Below are 21,245 nucleotides of genomic sequence, written 5' to 3'. Positions count from 1 at the left end.
ATCAATTTTCCGGACGAAGCACTCGATGCTAACTCGCACAGCACTAACATGTAAGTACATCAATTAGTATTAAGTACGACATCAATCCGGCAAATAAAGTTGACCCAACTTGCTACACACTGTTAACATGTCGGGCTGACCCATCTAGACACTTGAAGTTTGCTTTGTGCAAACATTATACATTTATGTGCCAACGCTGCGTATACGTTACGTTTGGGGCCAAATCCATGTAATCGCCATGTAGCTGTCTCCGTTGATTGCGCATACGCCACGTGTGACTGGCCATAGCAGCTAATGGCCATTAAACAAAACGGCAAAGCTTCGCCCATTAAGAGCTCGACAATTAAGTTGAAACTTTCATGTGTGTGTGTGTGTGCATACTTGGGGCAGCACTTCTCCAAGCAGCTGACGATCTCCCAGGGGTTGGAGGTCACAGGTCACAGGTCACATACTTACCCCTATCAAAGTAAATGTCCAAATGGCCCACGCCACCACCTGGGATGGTCGGATTTGATTTTTAATTGAGGCATTAAGAGACTAAGGTGCTCGCTTTAAAATTTTTATTTGAAGTAAGTAATATTTTTTTGACAGTAACAAGATAAATTTTCCATTCCCCCTTAGGCGATTACTTAAAAAAAAATAATTAAGTTTCTTTCTTGGTAAAAGAATTTGATTTTCATTTGTATGTTCTATAAAGTTCTCATTTCATGTTCATGTTTCTTATACGTTTTGCATGTGTGTTTAGGTTTACACAATAATTGTTATCATCGGCGTTGCCATATAATCATAATAATAACAATCGACATAATAATGATGGTAAGTAAAGGCAAATAGAGTAGTACACAGGATATATCGAACGAAATGAAAGTCGAGTCAAGGTAAATGGGAGAAAAAAATTGGTTTCATTTTTTGTTATTTTTTTTCGCTTTTTTAGCATATCATTTCGTTTTGTTTGCTTGGTTGCTTTTGTTTTTGTTGTTTTTTTTTTTTGTAAAATATACGACCTTTCGCTTAAACTGATGTTATTTTCGTTACATTTTCGGCTTTGGTTTTGAATTCTTCGCGACTTTATACATTTCGTTTTGTTCTTAGCAAGGAAATCAGATTCAAGTTTGCTAAAGAATATCACTAAAAATGTTATTAATTCCCCACTATCTGCCGCTATCAGCTGGTTTAAACGCCTATTCACGCATTATCAGACATTTCGCTTGGATATCTGTGTATCTGCCATACAATATTTTATTTTAGCTATTATGTCTATTTAGCCGGTCGACTCGTTATTGCGGAGTGTGTATATAAGTTATGTATATATTTATTATCGTATATTTATTTATATATATATTTACCCATATATATATATATAAGTATATATGTGTATATAATGCATGTATAAGTATGTAAAATATTGCTTGTGAAACGTTTAACTTGACATTCGTGTGGTTTGTCAACGGCGGTGGAAAGAAACTCATCTTCGACTTCTGCAACTGGTTTTTCACAGCTTTTCACTGCTTTTCCACTGTTTTTTTTTTCAGTGTGTTTGCGGGAAAAGCTTCACTCGCCGGCCCATTGTAAATTAATATAAATATTTCATAATTCTCGTATTCTCGTATTTTGTCGGCTATTACAATTGACTTGATTCATTGCAAACCCATCCAATTCAATCCACAAAAAAAATTCCTTGCTCTAACTTACTGTTTTTATGATTTTACTTCTTCTCGGCTGCATTTTTGGATATTTGCATTTTTCGCATTAATATTATAATTATTTTTCGTTACTTAAGACCCGTTATATTTTGGTGTTAACAAACTTATTCGGTACTCCTCGTTTTTGTCAGTGTGCAAGTGGGTATGCGCGTGAGTATGTGTGTGTGTGTGTGAGGGTGTGTCTTGTGGTGTGCGTGATTCACTTAGTGTTATTTACAGTTTGATTTCCTTATTTCCGCCTCAGCCGCTTACAAAAAAAAAGAGCGGTCAACGTGAAAATTGCGTTGCGTTTTTCCCGTTTTTCTCCAATTTAATCTGTCACATATAATAGTTTAGTTAATATTATTTATAAATTTCCTTTTTTTCGTTTCTTTTCGATTCGTTTCAATTTCTTTTAACTACTAGACTACTACAGACACATTTGTTTTCTCAGCTATATCACTTTCGAATTATTTAATTATTGATTAATTTTCGCATTACGTTTATTGTTAATATACTCGTACAAGTGTGTACTATATCTTGTATCTTTCAGTTTGTTTCTTCGAAGAATTTCAGTGAGGTTTATAGAAGCGTTTTTGTATTCGATTTTTGGTTTTGTTATAGTTCCTTAACTTGCTTTCGATTGCTGTGCTTACTATTTAGAGTATATATAAGTTTAGGCATACACATATATATATATACATATATATATGTATTTATTTATACATACATATGGCTATGTGTGTGGTGCGTGTGTCAGTGTTTGGGGAAAAGTATTTGGGTTGCACGGCATTTGACTTTTGAATTTGTATCGTGTTTATTCTTTTAGATCGGTGCTTAAATACATGGAAAGCATAGGAACAGATAAACGTAAATCGGTCAATTTGGAATGTTCCTTCTCAAAGAAGGCAAAGCAGGCGAAATCATAAGAAATACTACTACATACATAGGCACTATATAGATATACAGTATGTGTGTGAGCGTGTGAGCGTGTGTGTGTTTGGGTTAGTGTTAGTGCTTGTGTGTTTTCAGGGAGTCCGAAATCTCCCTAGATCTAGATTACACAAAGGCTACTAAACGGGTTGTATTTTCTTTGGGGGCGTGGTGGTGGGGGGCGTGAGAAAGCGGGAGATTCAGTATTTATAGATAGTCATCGGAATAGTAAAACGGTTGACTGGTTTATTGAAAAATCAATGCAATAATAAAGCTGAACCGCATATAGAATAGAAATTAAATCGTAAGATGGATTTGTTTCATTGTTATACTCGTATATATATACATATATATCTCCTAACTGCTCCAACTTCCATGCTTCTTCTGCTGCGTCTCGAGGATATTGGATATACATTTGTGTATATATATATGTTCATGTTCTGGCTGTTGATGTGGCTCTGGTTGTAGCTGTGCGTTCTTTGATTAGTTTATTATTTATTAACGGCTTCACTTCGCAGCTATTTCTGGACTTCTGGAGCTGTGGTGCATGGGTTCATGGGTTCATGGATTCATGGATTTCTGGGCACTGTTCTTAAGACCTTTGGATATCCTTTTTCTCTGCTCATCCTGCTCCGCCTATTGTCATTATGTTCGTGTTGTTATTGTTGTTATTGTTGTTATTGTAAATATGGTTTGGTTTTGGTTTGGTTTGGATTGGTTATTGTTGTTGGGAACGTATAACGCTTAACGGAAAACAAGGCAAATCAGAATTTACAGATAGAGAGAGATGGAGAGAGAGAGGGAAAGAAATATAGATAGAGGTAGAAAGAGAGAGAGATTGAGAGCGAGCAAACGAAAGCAAACACTTTTCTGCGCCTGTTGGGTATGCAACACTATTTGTACGCCGGCGAAACTCATCTGCAGATTTAATCTCTTTTCGCAGGGGAGCTGCATAAAAGCCGATCAAGGTGCGTTTCATGACTGCAAGGCAGCTGGCTTGAAAGTACATGGGTTGCCTCGCATTTGAGCCTGAAAATAAATACACTTCTGCTGGTGCTGGTTGGTTATGGAACTTGCTCATAAATCCTCTTTCATTTCTCAAACAAGTCCTGGTCAATAAAAGCAAATGAATATCGGAAGTTGGGGTACCAAAGTAATTTGAATAAAAGGAAAGTTGCTATGGACAGCGAGACCTTCTGGCTTACCATTCTTTTTACATACACTTGCAAAAACTTTAGTGTTAGTATTGATGGAAATCAGAAAACATTGAGTGGTGTAATCTCATTATACCTCATCTTCGATTATTCAAATAAGCTAAAGTGAATGCACTTGGAAATGGGTTATATGTGTAAGTATCTCTCGTAATCGTTAAAGTGTTTTTTTTATGGTATTTTTAAGCTAGCTCCCCTCTGCTGTGCAATGCCCTCTAAACTGTGAACTCTGAACTCTGTTCGTCCTGTCTGCGGCCACTTATCGGATTGATACTGTATCTATATGTATATATATATATATTAAGTGTGGATATAGTGGCTGCTGTTGGCTGTCGTGAGTGGAATTAGCTGACTCGGATCGAGTTTATATAACTCGCTTTGCTTCGAAGGCTGCACAATTGATGCGTAGGCTTAGTTCGGCTCTAATTGTATCGTTTAATTGTTTAGTATAGTTATGCTGATTTAATCGTAGGTTTAATTAGTTTACTCGTAATTGGTGTATGCTTCAAAAATTGATTTGCGCCTCCGCGCCACTCGATTTAATTTAAAATTAGTATTAGTTTATTTATCTTTCGACTTTTTTTTCGTTTTTTCATCTTTTTGTTTTTCCATTATTGCTATAAACTGCGCTCTGACTACGCCATGATTTCCTATATATTTATATTCTGGTGTATATTTAAAAATTAATTTCTTTCGGTTTTTTTCGATTTTTGTTTTTTCTTTTCATTTCTTTTCGGTTTGTTTGTTTGGATTTCCATCTCGTTAGTTATTCTTTATCCATATATCAAAAAATTATTATCATCTTCAGTGTCGCAAGCGACGCGCGGAGAATCGAGAATCAAGAATTGAGAATTGAGAATTGAGAAAAGCGTGGAGAGAAGAGAGAGTGAAGAGCGGAGAAGCGAATGCAAACGAAGCGGCAGGGGCGTGGCACCGTACCAACCCGCCCCCACCCACAAACTGCCATATTTTTTATTTAATTTGTTTTGTTTTGTTTTTTTAAGCGGGTTTCGATCAACTTGCAGTATCAATATCTTTTTATTTCAGTTTATTGCGCGCTTGGTTTTTGTGGAATTGGAATTGGGTCTGTTATCGGTAATCGGCCATTATTAATCGATTTAACCACCACCCAAACTTAACGCCTGAACTATACGTGGATCAGCTTTACTACCCTCACGAAATTCTTCTAATGTTAATTTGCCATCGTGGTTTTTGTCCATCTGATCGAAGATCTTGTCCACTCGTTTCTGCGGCGTGTTCTCGTCCTCCGATTGCGGTTGCTGTCCCTGTTTTCAAATAATTAATAGTATGTCAAATATTATTGATAAAACTTTACTTAGCTTAACGTGCTAAACTTAATCATTAAAATAACTTTAAGCCTAACCTTGAGTTGGCTCAACTTTTTTACTATTTAGCAGGGAAAAGGGTAAGGTTCTTCAAACCCAACTACTTACCACCATCTGGTAGATCGCATCCACTATGTTGTACATCTCCTCCCGCGTTATGTAACCATCGTTGTCCACGTCGTAAAGACGGAAGGCCCCTGTGGTTGAAGCATAAAAAATGGTAAGAAAATAATAATGAAAGTATTGATGGATAGCTGGGTTTTTGTGAGCTCTTGTGTTTTTTTTTTCATTTTGTGGAAAAACATGGCGCCACTTACACTGCAGTTTTTCGTCCAGGTTGCCCTTCGATGTGACGGATAAGGCGCGTATGAACTCCTCAAACTCAATGGAGCCATCCTGGAGAGCCATAAAAACGGAACGGGAAGGCCGGGAAAAAAAGAGAGAAGAAAGCAGGCACACACACATACACACAGCGGTAAGGACACAAAAAGACACACATACACACACACGCGGAGACCCAAAGAAAGCAAATCAGTGCAGACATCAGACAGTTGACATTCTGTGGTTGTTCGGGCGGGGACGGTAGCGAAGGGGCGGGCCACGCCCATGGTCCATAAATAATAAAAGCGAGGAACAACAAAAGCAGCCAAAATTTATGATCACCCACACCATAAACTGGCCAACAGCGGTGAGAGTAAAGGGCATTAACCAGCTAAAATCAGTTTATTTTGTGGCTGTCTCACACTGAGGGAAAAACTAGCCCCAAACTTTGTTGCAAATGGAACATGTACCAACATAGATAAAATGTTTGTAAATATTCTGAAAAATCTGGATTTATGCTAGCAAATTCCTTGCACAATTTTTTCCTGGCCCTGCCAATGTGCCTCAATTGAATATTTACATGACAAAAAAAAAAAACAAAAAACATGGCAACTTTTATCTCATGAATACAAATCATTCGATGTTAAGCTTATAAAAACTTCAGTTAAATATTTCTTTTGCTGAAAATCCTTTTGCATATTTATGTTTATGCCAACAAAATCCCTTTCAAATCAAACAAATGCCTTTTGTAAATATTTTAGGGTTGGCAAATGTAGGGAATGAAAGTCTGGTTTTTTCGAACACTGAGCAATAACAATTTGTATCTTATAAATACAAATGATTCAATGTTAAACAGTTTTCTGCTTTACAAATATTTGCTTTTTGCATAGCATGTTTAGTTTACAAAAGATGTGCCGCTGTACTAGTTATATACAAAATTATGGAAAACTTTCAAACGCAAATGGATTGGAAACTTTTTAGTTTGTGGGCGTGGCCAGCCGCAGTTTCTACTGGGGAAATAGGATCTAGAATAGATTGAATACTCACATTGTTCTCATCGAAGACGCGAAAGACGAGCGATGCAAATTTACTGGGATCGCCTTGTGGAAAGAATTGTTTGTAGATTTTGATGAAGCCCTGAGAAGAGTGAGAAACAGATAGACGGAGAAATAGAGAAATGGAGAAACGAAGAAGGGGGCGAAAGACAAATGTAGATGAATCAATTAGAGGCGTGCCACATATGCGTATGCGTATGTGTTCGTGTTTGAATAATGCGCGCATTAATAAACTTCATTATCAACAAACAGCCGACGACGACAGCAGCAACATCAAGAACAACAACAACATCCACAAAGGCAATGTCATTAGCAGCCGGGGGTCGTCAACACATTTGGCCAACCCCAAGACCTCCACTTGTATTTGTGTTATCCTGGCGAAGGACCTCTCATGTCTGATATGGCTGCTGTCGTGGAATTAGCAAACATAAATCGAGTGGAGGGGCGAGTTTGGGTGCAAGGCGGAAAATTAACTTAATTAACCGTTTGACTTAAATGAATTGGCCACGCTCAGGTGGCCCTTTTACACACACACACATACAGTCGACTGCGCCTAAAGGATGTTTAAGGACACATATCCGATATACTCACTTGCTCCGTGAGCAGGCCGTTGGGGCAGTCTTTCAGGAATCCTTTGTGCCTGGCGGGTGCGAAAATGTTTGATTTATATTCAGTTAATTCGCGGATATGTTATATATGTATATATATTTAGATATATATCTGCCAGATATGCCGCCCGCTGGCATTTTTGCCAGCCAACTCACCATTGACGTATTTCTTTCTCTGTGACTGCAAATGAAAACAAACAGAAAATCGAAGTGGATTAAATTTTTATGCGGTATTTGAAATATTTACAAGGTGCGAGTGGATTATTTTGAATTGTTTTTGGCCGAATATGCTAAGCCGTTCAATTGAGCACACAAATTCGTGTGGGCCGTGTTGCTATTCGAATGGTACAGTGCGTTTCAAACCTGCCATGCCAGCTGACAATAGCAATGGCTTTTTTCCGTCAATTGTTTATTTACACACGAGCTGTCACCAAATCCACAAAGGCTGATGAAGGGTTTGGGAATTACAAATAACATCGGATTAAATTCCAAACTTTCGGTTATCTAAGGCTACCAGCTGGCTTAAAATTTCGATACTTTTGGCCAGCAGTTTGGGATTTAATCTAGTTATTAGTTACACTACTGATTATATTATTTTATTTTGTAGTATACATATGTAGATTTCACAGGTGTAAATAACATAAGCTAAAGGATTTAAAGTGCCTTGCACGTTTATATTATTTAGTTACAACTTAATGGTAGCTTCAAGAAGAGTAGTTAATTGCTCTTTTATAAAATAAAACATGGCATTAAAGAAAATTATATAGGTTCTCACAGAATATGGCATTCACAATTAAAAGTAATTGTTGCTGGAGGCTATACTACATATATTCCATATAGTTGGGACTGCTGGCTTCTAAATCAATTTTCTCTCTGCCGCACAACTAATGAAATCATCGTTGCTAAATTATTCATTCATTATTGATTGGCGTTCGATAAGAGGCGGAGTGGTAGGGGGTAATAGGGGGTGGAAGTTAGGTGGGGGTTGGGGCTAGGAGAATTCCCGGAATGACCTCTTCATTATCCATTTCTATGTGACCCCTCCACACTCCTCGCATATGCAAATGGTGAACTCATTCGGTTCGAGTCCTGAATTATCTTTCATTGTCTTTCGACCATGCCCAGGGCTTCATCTGGACCTGCTCCTCCTGCTCCTCCTGCTCCTCCTGCTCCTTCTGCTCCTCCTCCTGGACTTTCTCTGATTTTCCACCACCTTCTTGCCCACCATTCATGCATATAAAAATGTTCTTTGTTTTTCTGGCATAAAATGTTCTCTGTTTGCTTTCTTTTCCCCCATTTTGCTTGGCCATTGCCATTGCCGTTGGCCTAATGGCCGTTTAACAAACGTTTAAACGCCGCTCAGCCCCTTTGGGAGGTCCAACCTGACCGGGGCCGTATCCTGATCCCGGGTCCTCCGACTGACTCCTGGGCGTGTGAATGGTGCACATGTTCCCTGAGCAGCAGGACTAGGCAATTGGAAAACAGAAAATAAAAAAAAAACAAAAAAACAAAAATGAAAACATAAATTCACGCAAAATTACACACATTCGAATTGCTTTTGAGGGGGTGGGTGGTGTTGCGTGGTCAATGGCCGGCCATTTTGGGCGGCGTGAAGAGGTGGCCAGCTGGGGGTGGGGATTGGTGGGCGGAGACACGCCTCCAGGGAGCTGGGCAATTGGATACGGAGCTGGAGACGGGCTATTGACTCGATGGCTGCCAGTTATCTGCAGCGGCCACTCGCATTATTCATGACACGGTGGTTCATATATCATCTGCGTGCCCAGCCACACGCACCAAAGAAAATGCACTGAAAGAAATGCGGCACAACTGTGTAAAGACGCCCCTTTAAATTTATTGCAAAGTTGAAGTTCCCAGAATAATTGCAAATATTTTTAATATTTAATTAAAATAAGAACCTCCAAATGAGTATAATTTAATTTGGAAAAATCGTTAACTTCCCTAACTTTAAGTGCTATTCCCATTTGCTTTGAACTCTTTTTCATTCTGTTTCCTTCAGCTTGGTTATCATTTTTCATTTTGATTAGCTGCCTGGCAAAGGAATCGCTGCAGCATTTGCATTTTAATTAGCCGCAGAAAAAAGAGCGCTTCGTGGGTTTTATCCCCCCTATTAAACGAACCACCCATACCCATGCCCCTGGGCATATCCTTGATCCATTATGCGTTGTCCTTATCCCGCAGGGAATGTCAAACCGGCGGAGTCAACACAATTGGCACAGTCAGCGCCAGGAGCAGAATTGATTGGTAATCGATAGCCTGGCTAAAGGACCAACACACCGACTGAGAGACAGGACCCACTCTGCCTTTTTGTATTATTGACGTGTGGCATGTAAAAATATAACGGCATTTAAGGGGCAGCATTGTGTGTGCCTTTCATTTTTTCCCCCATCGTTTCTCCTTTTTTTTTGTGTTGTATGCCTCTGCGGCGTCAAATGTTCGCCTGTATTGATTGTAAATAAAAAGCATATTGCTCATACGACTTGTTGCCATCGGTTCCAGTTTACCGCCCCCCATCCGAAATGCATTGTCATTCGCATATAGCACGAGTCATTCTGTCAGCTCAAGTTGGCTTGAAAAAGATTGCGGATCAGCATGGCAGGATGTGGGTGCGGGTGGCACTGGTAGTGGCTCACCTTTTTGCAAGGAATGTGGCAATATGTGGTGCAATACAACCCCCCTTTTCCACACCCATGCCAATCGATTGATGACCGAGCATAACATATTCATTCCGCTGGGCCATTTGAATGTTGCCCATTCCAGCGGCTTTTCCGCAATCACAGCGTGGTATAAAATGTATTTTAAATAACAATGTTTGTCATGGTCGAGTTAATAGTATTGTACAAATAGCATTGTTCATGTTTTAATTGCCTGCTTTTCCTATCGGCGTAGGGCTAAAATAAAATATGCATTTAATTGCCATCGAATTCTATGCGCATAAACAATTTACTGCTGGCGAAATTGTTATCATTTTCAAATCGTTTGTTTGTTCATATTTTCCGCTTTACAAGGCTTATGCAATTGTTTTTCCAATTAAATTCAATTTAAATAAGTAATAAACCCATTGCGTAGACACCACAGTTTGGCATTCCAAAATTGATTGTTTTAATAATATTTGAACAATCATTTTGAATGAAATATCTCTATGAATTTGCTACCAAACTTACAGCTTAAAAAGTGATTAAGGCCATAAATTATTGCAGTTTGGAAACATACGTTACCTTAAGACTTTACCCAATACCTAAAAGCCATTATTTTGCCTACAGATATTATTTAAGCCAAGCTAAACCGAACAAATGGCTAGAACATTTTGCTTCATTGCCGAAAATCCCGAACATGAAATTATTAGAACAATGTAGTGGAAATCTGGCCAACAATAGAATGTCACACCTGGTTGGGCTCGTAATCGAATTATGAATTGATTGAAATTGAAGCCAACCAAGTTTGTGTTTTAGTGCAAAATTCGCCACGAAACAGATAATAAATAATACGATACTCCATCACGTTGTCATTTGCCTTTAAACAAAAAGAAAATTTCAAAATATACATAAAATAGAGTAATCCTTAAGTCACATTTTGTACAAATTGCGCCAGAAAGTGTTGGGGATATTTGGCTTAGACAACTAACAACACGAGAACCCTTTGCACTCCTAACTGCTTTTCAGTTAGCCACAGGCACTGCTGGTTTCGACCCTAATTCGAGCCACCATGGATGGATGAATGTGTGGCCCAAACGCACTGGGGAATTTGCATTTGCTACCACCCCTCCTCTCGCCTGAACTAATCAAATTTCTGTCCGTTTATTTATTTATTCAGTTGTGTGGCGGCAGGGGGAAGGGAAAGGTAGGGGGGGGGGGGGGCTAGTTTACGACTGCAAAGGGCTAAGACGATGGGCGCTGAGGGTTAGTTTAATGTCCAATTGATTGGCATGTCAATGGACAGGACAAATATTGACGCAGGCCAGCAGAAATTGTTCATACGACCCGTTGGCAATAAATTGAGTCCTTAGTTGATTCATTTGCTTTGCTTGGACAAGCAAATCTCTGCCAAACAGCAGCTGTTGCACAAACACACAATGGGCTTTTCGGCTTGGGAGCGGTGGAGCATTCGAGGCAAGAGGATTACAATTATTGAGTTGCATATTTAAGCAGAGCCCAATGAATTCCATTTCAGCGCAGCTCTGCCAGCCAGCTAGCCAAGACAAACAACTTCAAGGAAAAGCCATTAAAAAACGGTGAAAACTTTGGCAGCAATCTGTCAACACTTTCCTCCGTCCTCTACCTTATTTTCCAGCTGTTTTTCCTTTTCTTTTTTTTTTTTTGTTCGGCCAGGTGCCCCCAAATGCCCAGCGGTAATTATTTATACGCCCGTCGAGCGCCCCACCCCCTCCGGGTTAACCCCTGACCTCGGTGGGGACCGCAGAATAAGAAAATACAGCGAGGAGGCAAACGAAAGCAATTAGTCACAAAAGTTTGGGGCTCGAAAAGTTTCTGACTTGCATTTTTAAGAAGCCCAAATGGCCGAAACACAAAAAGGACCAAAAGCTCGGTGCCAGCTAAGTAAATGTAATGTCCTGCTTAGCAGTAAAAGCAGCAGCTACAAAAGAAGCTACAAAACGAGATACAAAACGAGATACAAAACGTAACGGAAATCGGTAGCAGGGCACGTAAACTGAAAGGTAGTAACTAATAGTAACAGTTAACACAACACATTGTACGGGCCACAAGAGTTAGCCACAACAACAGGTGAAACGCAGCAACAAAGCATACAATTAATGTTCAACTTTGTGGGTTGAAGAGGTCGTAAAAGGTGAGCTGCATTACCATAAAGGTGAAGTGCAGTTTCAAAAGTGTTGCCGCTTTCGAGATGTGACTTTTGTAGAAGGAATATTATTTAGAGGGCAACCCTATCATTTCTGATTACTGCTACCTTGATTGAGTTATTCCTGTTTAGACTTGATTTCTAGAACTTAAGCGTACTGATTTATAGCCAAGTTTATAGCTCGGGCTATAATATCCTTCGAAATATCTATGCCACTGAAATGCCAACGCTTTTTTTTAGCCAAGCTCAAGTCGAAAGCAGCCATAACTGCAGCTGTCAGTTTCAGCAACAATAACATGTCAATTTATAACAAAGTAGCAGCAAAAGTGGCTACAGGAAAAAGCGATAAAATTAAACCATAAATGTCAAGTGCTCACCCCCCTTGTATCCAGCACGGGGTAACTCAATAGCCGCAGGACGAAGGATCCTTTCGCACTCCATCTATGCACTCCGAACTTGAGCTGGCTGGCTGGCTAATCCCAAGTTTCTCAATCGAATCAAATCGAATCGGGCTCAGATGTTCGCCGTCAGTTGGGGCGACTTTATTGCCAACGCGGCCATGATGACTGATGAGTCAGTCGCCGTCGCTGATGAATAAGTTGGCTGGGAAAACACTTTTGAATTATGCATTTATCGAGCTACCAGATATCTCTGGCTATCTGGTTATCGGAAAATGTCTGCACCTTTGCGTATTTTGATTGATGCTCGGCGAACGAAAACAAAAACAAATCGAAATGGGGTAAACTGCCAATCGAAGGAAAATGGTAAATGAGTTTGGGGCAGATGGAGAAAAAAAATGAAAAAAAATAATGAAGAGAGAGGGCATAAATGCCTGGGCAAAACAAACAAACAAATAAATAAATAAGAAGACGGAATTATTACAAGGTAAATCAAAGTGCGGGGGCAGGAAAAACACGCTGTGGATGGGAAAATAATAAAATGAGGTAGATGTGGAATTGATATAGTGTCTATTAAGCGAGCTCAGTTCCCAAGGATAAATGCCAATTTTTGTAAGCAATCCTGGCGATTAACGGTACAGTTGAGGTCCTTGATTTGAGGGATAAAGTATAGCAAAATGAATTTATAAAGTGCAATTTAAGCCACCATTTAAAGGGGTATTAAATGTTTTGGTATTGGTACTGGGCTTAAATTAAAATGTCATAATTGGGTATCCTTTATTTAATCAGTTGCAGTAACATTTATAATTACATTTTTAATTATATATCATTTTGATGTCATTTATATAGCTTTATACATATTAATTAAATTATCTTTCAATCTTCATCAATCAATTCTTATCAATCAATTATTTATCAATTCAATCTTTAATATTTATTATTAATATGCCACTTTTGCTTTAATTAACTTTAATTAAATGTGCATAAAAATGGTTGTTTATCTTCATCTTTTATATTAGTCTCAATCTGTGCTCATTTAAAATGGAACATGTATCTACCTAAGTCTGCTGAAACCCATTGTATCACTAGATAATTGAGTACTTATGCCGCTGAAACGCACTGTACCACTTGATAATTGAATACAGAGACATTTAAGTGCGATTTACTTACAGTATGTGTCCGTTGTTAAGCGATCGATGGTATCCTGTTTCAACTTGGAGCTCTTTTTTCCCATGTTGTTCTTGTTGTGGCTCCCTAGTTGTTGTTGTTGTTCTACCTCTTGTTGTTGTTGTTGTTGTTATTTGTTATTTGTTGTTGTTGCACTTGACTGCTATTGCTTTTTAGTGGCAAACTTTTTTGCGCTGCCCAAGTTCGTTTTACTTTGCAATTTTTGTAGTTGCTTTTGTTTCGGTTATTCAAAAGTTTGCCATAAGTATTTTAATATGCTTTATAATTTTGTTATACAAAAAAAAAGAATGTTAAATGCGAGGAAAGTAGGAAAGTATGGTGCATAGTTCACGGCATATTTGCTGATATTAAATTTAAATATATATATTCATATATATATATATATCATTCATAACTGGCCAAGATAGTTTATGAAAAGTTCTGGCCGCACTTTTTCCCGGCTCATAAACTTCTCGAGTGGCAGTGGCGCTTAAAAGGAGTGTGAATAGATCTTATGCGAAGGATGCTTCAAATTCAGTTGGATTTTCATTTTGGCCCCACCACTCGCTGGAGGCTCATCCATCAAAAACCCATCGATAATCCCCCATGTCCTGTGTCCTTTGATTAAAAACTATTTTTACTTGGATTTTTGTCGCTGTTCAATTAGTGATTTTCCCCACACAACAACAACAACGCCGCACTATGATTATAACGAGGCCAGAGGCGTGCCGAAAAAAGGGGCCCTTTTCATGGGGTGGAGCGCGGGGGGAGGGGGATTGGGGGTATTGAAAGGCATAAAAATACACAGAGCGACACTTTTCAGGTCAACTCTCGACTCGAACTTTTCATGACTGTTGGCAACAAAAAAAAATCGTCTAGATGTGGGCGGAATGGGGTGCGGGTGGTTGGAGGGCGGAGGGCGTGGCCCGCTGCAGAGGATGCAAACAAAAGCGCATAAAAAACTTAACCCTGTGTGTGCCAAAGGGGTGGATGTGGGGGCTGGATGTGGGGGCGGTTCCCTCTGTTGCCTTCTGCGGTTGACGCGAATGGCATAAAAATAAGTTGCCTTTGTATTTTTTCTCCTCTCTGCCTCCAGAGAAAAAGGAGAGCGAAGCGGTGGAAGGGGTAAGGTGGGGAAAGGGGGCTCCGTAGTATGCAATGAATTAAATTCTGTTAATTTCAGATGCAATCCCGCCGAGATGTCGCATGCAAAGCTGTCGTATCAAGTGCAGCAAACGAAATCAAAAACACTCAATCCCCGGGGAAAAGTCAGGAGCTGGTGGAAAACGTGACGGAACTGCTGTTCATCGCCAGAAATCCGAGATGATCCCTTCCTGGCAGCACGAAACTTAATTTGTGCTGCGGAATTGTGTTCAAATCAAACCAATTGATCGGGGAAAATCGGGAACCTTTTCAAGTGCTATTAGCTGATAGGAAATATGTTTAAACCCAACTAATTCAATCTATTTGTGATAAATATAAGGAATTACTGGAGGTTATGTGCTTAATTAGCTAATTAAATCGAATTTTCGAATATAAGCGAGCGTATCTTTTCAAATTAGTATCTTTATAAGAAAGTACCTTCAGGTTTTTCGAACTATTTACCCATTAACTGAGGAACTGAGGAAAACTCTCATATGGCAGGCGCCTTGGCATTAAGAAATGCCCGAAATGACTTTCATATCCCTTTCGCAGGACAACAAATATGGCGAGTTACTTGAGGTAAATGGGGTCACCTGTTTTCGCTTTTAATGAACTCTTTTTTATTGTAGGGCTGGGCACAATTATGTAAAGGCTGCCAGCCAGCAGAGAGAGAGAGGCCCTCCAATATCTTCGTTCAAGTCGTGTAAAATTCTTGTTGCTTTTGACTTTGTTTGTTTACAAAACTGTCGCACACAGAGACACGCAAAGTGATACACCCACACACACACTCACTTTCCTACTCTCTACCTTTCTCTCTGCCTCTTCCTTTCTCTCTCTCTCTCCCTCTCTGCCCTGCGAACATGAGCCATTGGCATTTGCTAACTAAACACAGTTTGTTCCTCTGCGTGTGTGTGTGTGTGTTATCATGTCAGGTGTGCTGCCGCGTGCGTTTGAGTGTGTATGTGTGTGTCTGTGTGCGTTTGTCGCAGTGTTTCAGTTTCATTCTGTGTTGCCTTTTACAACGAGCGACGAGCTCAAATTTGTTCACACTAAAAATATTTTTACGTTTATTTCGTTCACAGCTGGCTGCTAATGCAGTGCCAACGAGCGGGATGGCACTATTTAGACAGGGATGCAGATAGCAGCAGGTCCTCGCTATCTACCTCTCCTCCCCCTCCCCTGGCCCTCCGCTGGCCCAAAAAAAAAGTCCTGGCTTGTAACTCGACTCGTTTATCTATCTGAATGTGTCCTTCTTCCCTGCCTTTCGCTGTCTATGTGTGCGTGTGTGTGGGTGTGTGTGTGTGCTTATTTTTCATACTGCCTGCAGTTGTGGTTGTTGTTGTCTTGCCCACCCCCGCCCCCTGCTGCCTCGGCCACTCCCCCTCTTGAGCCAGCCGCCTCCTTTTTATCCTTCAGCTGCGTGTTCATCTCGCGTTTAGCCCGCGAGCATGCAACACTTTTCTCGCACTCATCTACACTTGCCAACAAAAGTGGGACCGAAAATGGGAAAAAGGGCGAAGAAATGGGCGTTGAAGGAATTGGAATGGAAATGGATGTGGATGTGGGCATGGCCAGGGGGATCGGGATCGGAACGCAGTGAATGGAACGGAGCGACGCGCAAACTTATTCGAATGAAATGGATTGTAAACGATACCCGAAAGCTGGGCTACACTGGCAAAAAAAACCTATAGTCTATTCAACATTGTAAGCAAATTATTTAAAGCGTTGTCTAAAAGTAAAAGCAATGAAAAGGAATGACTGAGCGATTTAAAAACACAATCTATATCCACAAAAGGAAACCTTTTATCTTGAGGTAAATTGTTTATAGAGTGAACAAACAAACATAGAAATGAATAATTTATTGATTAGTTTATAGAATTTTAAGCTTCCCAACAATTCCAATCTGCGTTAAGTTCTGAATATACCAAACTATTAATGCAAACAACCTCGTTTTATTCACAGTTTTTGTGTGGCAAGCAAAGCTTTTAGATTTCAAGGATTTTGTAGCTTTTATGCTTGTTTTAAATCCGAACTGCAATTTGTTACTGCTCGGACGATTACCACAGTTTGGCCTTTAAGCTAGGAATTACCGATTTCTGTCTGTGTATAAATGCAAATGAAGATTGAGCTGGCAGGAGGCAGGGAACCCAAGACGCGGAGCCCACAAAGGCGGTGCCGTCACCCCGCATCACCAGCGGAGGTGGTAAATTAATTTTTACACCCACAGTCAGCCACATTCAGGGATGGGATGACAAGAACCCCGCCCACTCGCCCCAATATGGGGCGAAAGTCTCGATGCAAACAATGCAGAATTCGAGAATTTCGAAGATTTCGAAGAGCGGCAAAGGATCTCGAAGGTCCTAAAAATGGCGGTGGGCAGATAGACATGGCGGACGGACTGCAACCTAAAATTGCCTAAATGTCAGTGCCTACCTTAAGGCGATTGGATTAGGCCGGGCCAAGAGCGGGGGGATGGGGGGTTTGGCAACTCATCTTGGCAATCGAAATTCCGCCGAGCATTTAAATGTGGAATTCCTGGGAGGAAAGTGTGATTGGGATTGCAGGGCTTAGCAAATAAATGCTGCTATCACAATTGAAATATTCATGGCAACGGGCTAAGTGCAATTTAACATGAATTTCGAAATTAGCAAATCGGACGGATGCCAAAAATACTTTCAAGGCTGCTAACTGGCAAGTAATTGAAATGAATGTACTGCGAATTGAACGACCGGCAAATATGAAAATTTATAATTGGTTTAATTCGTACATTATCACCATGAACTTAGCATTAATTTGGTAATTAGAAAAGCAGACTGAAGCCAGGCCAACTAAATACCAAGAAAATGAAATAAATTTACTAGGAATATGGCACTAAAGCAAGTTGGAAATTTTTAATTGGCTCAACTTGTTAGCATTTGAGCTATGCATTTAAAACTCGGAAATTATTCAGATGCGTTTAATTGCTGAAATTTCCAGATTTTAACTAAGCAGTTATACTTCATTGGTCGCAAAAGTTGGTCTTGGAAATTAAACAAGCCAATTAGAACATAGAAACCATTTAAAGTTAAACTTACAAATTTATGGATGAATAAATCCTTTTTAAATATCTCAACAAGACAATAACATTAAATTTTTGTGTTTTGTAAAACCTCAAAGAAATGAAAGAACAAATATTTAAACATGATAAAAGCAGTTATAACCTTTAAATTGGGATAGAAGTCTATTTATAAGGAATATCCTAAAGTAACATCACTTTTAAATGGCTCACTATAATTGAATATAATTGAATAAGCAGTTGAAATAGCATAGCTGGACATTTGATGACCACATCTTGCGGTATCAAATATCCCAGTAAGCCCGGACAGATTGGCCAATTTGGTTGCAAATGAGGGAGGATAAGATCCTTCCTGAATCCGGCTATTGCAGCTATTTTCGTGCCGATTCCGGGATTTGTGCAGCCGTTTTGGCCATGGGCAATTATCAAATAATTGATGCAAATTAAAATGCATTTTGTAGCGCCGTGTTTCGATTTGTTCTGCCCCTTTATTTTGTCACTCGCAAAAAAAAAAGAGGAAAAGGATTGGGGGACGAAAAAAAGAAACGAGGAAATGACACGCAAGGTGAGAGTGGGGACTGCATTTGTGATTACGGACGGATTGTGTGCGGATGATTGCGGCCATTGATGGATGTTAGAGGGGAATGGAAACGCGGACTTCGAGGTGCCTGCCCCCCAAGTGAAAAATGAGAAAACCGAGTCCTTGGAGGTTAAGTCTAAGCGTCGCGACACAAGTTCTCGCTGGGCTGGGAAACTTATTTTTGTTTACATAATCCTTCCACGTTGTCTCGCTGCCCAACCCCCCTTTCGACCCACCTCAGCGCCCCCGCGGTCGTTTATTTTTTATATATATGTATATTTTTTTTTATTTAGCGGCAGCTGCTGGACCGCAAAACGTAAATTTGGGTCAAGTTTTGTAAGCATAACGAATGGCAGAACCAAAACCGAAACCAAAACTAAAAACCCCAACCAAACCGAAGGCATCCCATATGCATAAATGCGAAAGTAACCTTCGTCTTGCCCTCTCTTTCTGGCGCCCCGCTAGCTATCTTTTTCCCTGTCTGCCTGCGGGTGTGTGTGTGCGTGGGTGTGTGTGTGTGCGGATCCCTTTTGTGTAAATTAATCTTTGACTGCCGCACAAAAGTATGCTACACAAATATAAATAAACACTTGATCCCTTTGTTGATTGTTTCTTTTTGTTTTTTTTTGTTCTGCGGCACAACTAATGTTTTTATTTAATTTTCGCACTTTTGCTTACTTTTTTGCTTGTTGTATTTGTTTCTTTATTATAATTAATTATTTTTGCTTTGTTTGCTTGCGGTCGTATTATTTAACCGAAAAAAAATGTCAACTATTTTGCAGGATTGGAACTTGGAAAAAAAAGGAAAACAAACCAACTCTTTAGGTAATTGCTTTATTATTTTGTTATTGTTGGTTGTTTGTTGCTGCCACTGGCGGCTAATGTTGTTGTTGTCGATTTCCGTGGACCGGAGAGCGCGCTTTGTCCTTTTGTTGTTGTGGTTGCGAACCAGCGATTGGATTGTAAACTTAAAAACCTGCCGAGCTGCGTTGCGTTTGTTTGGCGGTCAAATCAGCGACTGAAAGCGCTCTGCACGCTCCACGGCGAACGGAATACGGAATATGGAATACGGCGGAATGTGCGGCAGTACGGCCAAACGGCTGCCTATATGTGTGTGCGCTATCAACAACTGAGAACTTTTTTGGTAACATTCTCAATGGGCCGTGGTGAGTTCTCCTACCGCCCCTTCCTTCCACCACTTCGCTTAACACAGTACGGCACTCGCGACTCATAACCGACTTATATAACGCACACAAATGCAGGCATTCCAGCGAACTCACCACTCGAAACGATGACGAAGGCGCAGGCACCGAAGCTTTTCACCACACTCACCCACTCACCGACGTTCGCTCTCCCGCTCTCTTCACACGAGGCTCGTTGTGTGCGTGTTGAGGTGCCGCTGTGTGCGTGTTAAAAGCTGCAAGAACTTACAACAAAAAAACTCGAAGAGTTTAGCAGCTGCTGAGGACCAAAAAAGAAATGTAAGAGGAGGAAAAACCGAAAAGCCAGCGCAAAAATGGGCCAAAAACAGGCACCCCTGCTGAATATTGAACTCCATGGAAGCGAAAATGGCAAACCCGTGGACACCAGTTCTGCACCGGGAGCCATCGACAATTACCAGAAGCTGGCAATGGTCTTAGATAAGAGCCCAAATCGCCAAAGAGCTGGGAAAAGTCGAACAAGAACTGGGACAATCAGCCAAGCAGTTAGCGATAAATTTCCCCCCACTCTCAGCACACAGCGAAAATAACAGCACTTCCCAATGGAAAGCGACGATTTTCCGTCAATCGAAAACATTTTCCAACATTCAGTTTTGAATTTAGTTTAGTTAACTTTTATTTCTTGAAGTTTTCCATCATTATTGGGTTGTCTGTTATTTATTTGCTTTATTTCCGTTTTTTTAAGGAATCTAGTAAAATACATTTTTAAAAACTAAAAATTCTTGTATTGTATTGCAAGTAACCGCAATTAATAGAAAATTTAGCAATTAATAGAAAACCTAAATTGCATTTTATTAAATTCTCCATTAAAATTAGCTTTTCATCATTTCTTCTCCCTTTCATTGTTAACTTAAATACATAAATATTTAAAAGTTTTAAGTTAATTCGAATAAATTTATTAATAAATTCGAAAATGCTAATAAAACGAAGTGTATTTTGTAGTTTACGACCCACATTTACCATTAAAAAATGCTGTGTTTATTCATTCAGATGGAAATGGTCGATTTATCACAATCCAAGGCAATTTCAAATATTTTTCAGTTGCAATTAAAAAGAGCTAGTTTTTTTTTTCTAATCAGATGGATTTGTGTTTGCTTTTACTTAGTGTGTGTTTTTGTGGAAAATATGTATACATTTATATACATATAAAAATATATATATATATCTTATATATAAGATATTCAACGCCAATATACTTGAAATTATTTATATAAAATTATAATCATTTTCAGAGAACTTGCAAAAATATACAATCTTCAATGCACTATAGGTACCTTTTTGTGGCCAAAATTAATAACATTAAAACGGAGAGAGATATTTAGTTTCTGTTTTTTGTTTTGGATTACACTAGGGCATATCTTATATGATACCAAAAACTGTGGGCGTGGCACCGCTCCTTATATTTAATTTTGTTACCAAAATAAATTACTTTTAAAGTAAAACGAAATTTTTGGTATCAATTTTTGATTTGTATTCTTAATAGGCCTTCTTCTTGCCAATTTAAAATCCTAACAGCAATATGGTGAAGGAAACTTTATAAAGGCATCTCTGCTTTCGTGCCACACACTAAAGTATCCTTTAGGCGGCAATCTTTCTTTTTATTTGCAACTTCGTAGGACGAATGCGGGATTAATTTAATTAATTTTCTGGTCGCAACACTAAAGTCTAATCTCATACTAACATAATGGCG

The 21,245-nt window shown here is 39.5% G+C and overlaps 1 protein-coding gene across 2 annotated transcripts; it reads right to left on the bottom strand.

Moving 5' to 3' along the window:
• Window positions 1-545: 545 nt before the first annotated feature.
• Window positions 546-19,373, bottom strand: LOC6614832 (frequenin-1). 2 transcript variants are annotated; one of them, XM_032725315.1, is made up of 8 exons: window positions 19,014-19,373; window positions 13,561-13,835; window positions 7,313-7,337; window positions 7,140-7,188; window positions 6,541-6,630; window positions 5,490-5,568; window positions 5,281-5,369; window positions 546-5,112 (listed from the first exon to the last, which is right to left on the bottom strand). In XM_032725315.1, exons 2-8 carry the CDS (start codon window positions 13,622-13,624, stop codon window positions 4,945-4,947), a joined length of 564 nt encoding a protein of 187 aa, XP_032581206.1. In that variant the 5' UTR covers window positions 13,625-13,835; window positions 19,014-19,373; the 3' UTR covers window positions 546-4,944. The 2 variants fall into 2 exon arrangements, with proteins under 2 accessions (XP_032581206.1, XP_032581207.1); XM_032725316.1 differs by having other exon boundaries at window positions 19,150-19,373.
• Between the last annotated feature and the right edge of the window lie 1,872 nt (window positions 19,374-21,245).

This window comes from Drosophila sechellia, chromosome X, assembly GCF_004382195.2.
Source record: "Drosophila sechellia strain sech25 chromosome X, ASM438219v1, whole genome shotgun sequence".
In the NCBI taxonomy this organism is placed as follows: Eukaryota; Metazoa; Arthropoda; class Insecta; order Diptera; family Drosophilidae; genus Drosophila; species Drosophila sechellia.
This window is presented reverse-complemented; position numbering and strand designations above follow the sequence as displayed.

Excerpts from the sequence above, each read along its gene's own strand:
- LOC6614832 (XM_032725315.1), bottom strand. The coding sequence starts at position 13,624 with ATGGGAAAAAAGAGCTCCAAGTTGAAACAGGATACCATCGATCGCTTA. Across the intron at positions 7,338-13,560 it reads CTTAACAACGGACACATACT|TCACAGAGAAAGAAATACGT; the intron begins GTAAGTAAATCG and ends TTTCATTTGCAG. Across the intron at positions 6,631-7,139 it reads ACGGCCTGCTCACGGAGCAA|GGCTTCATCAAAATCTACAA; the intron begins GTGAGTATATCG and ends CACTCTTCTCAG.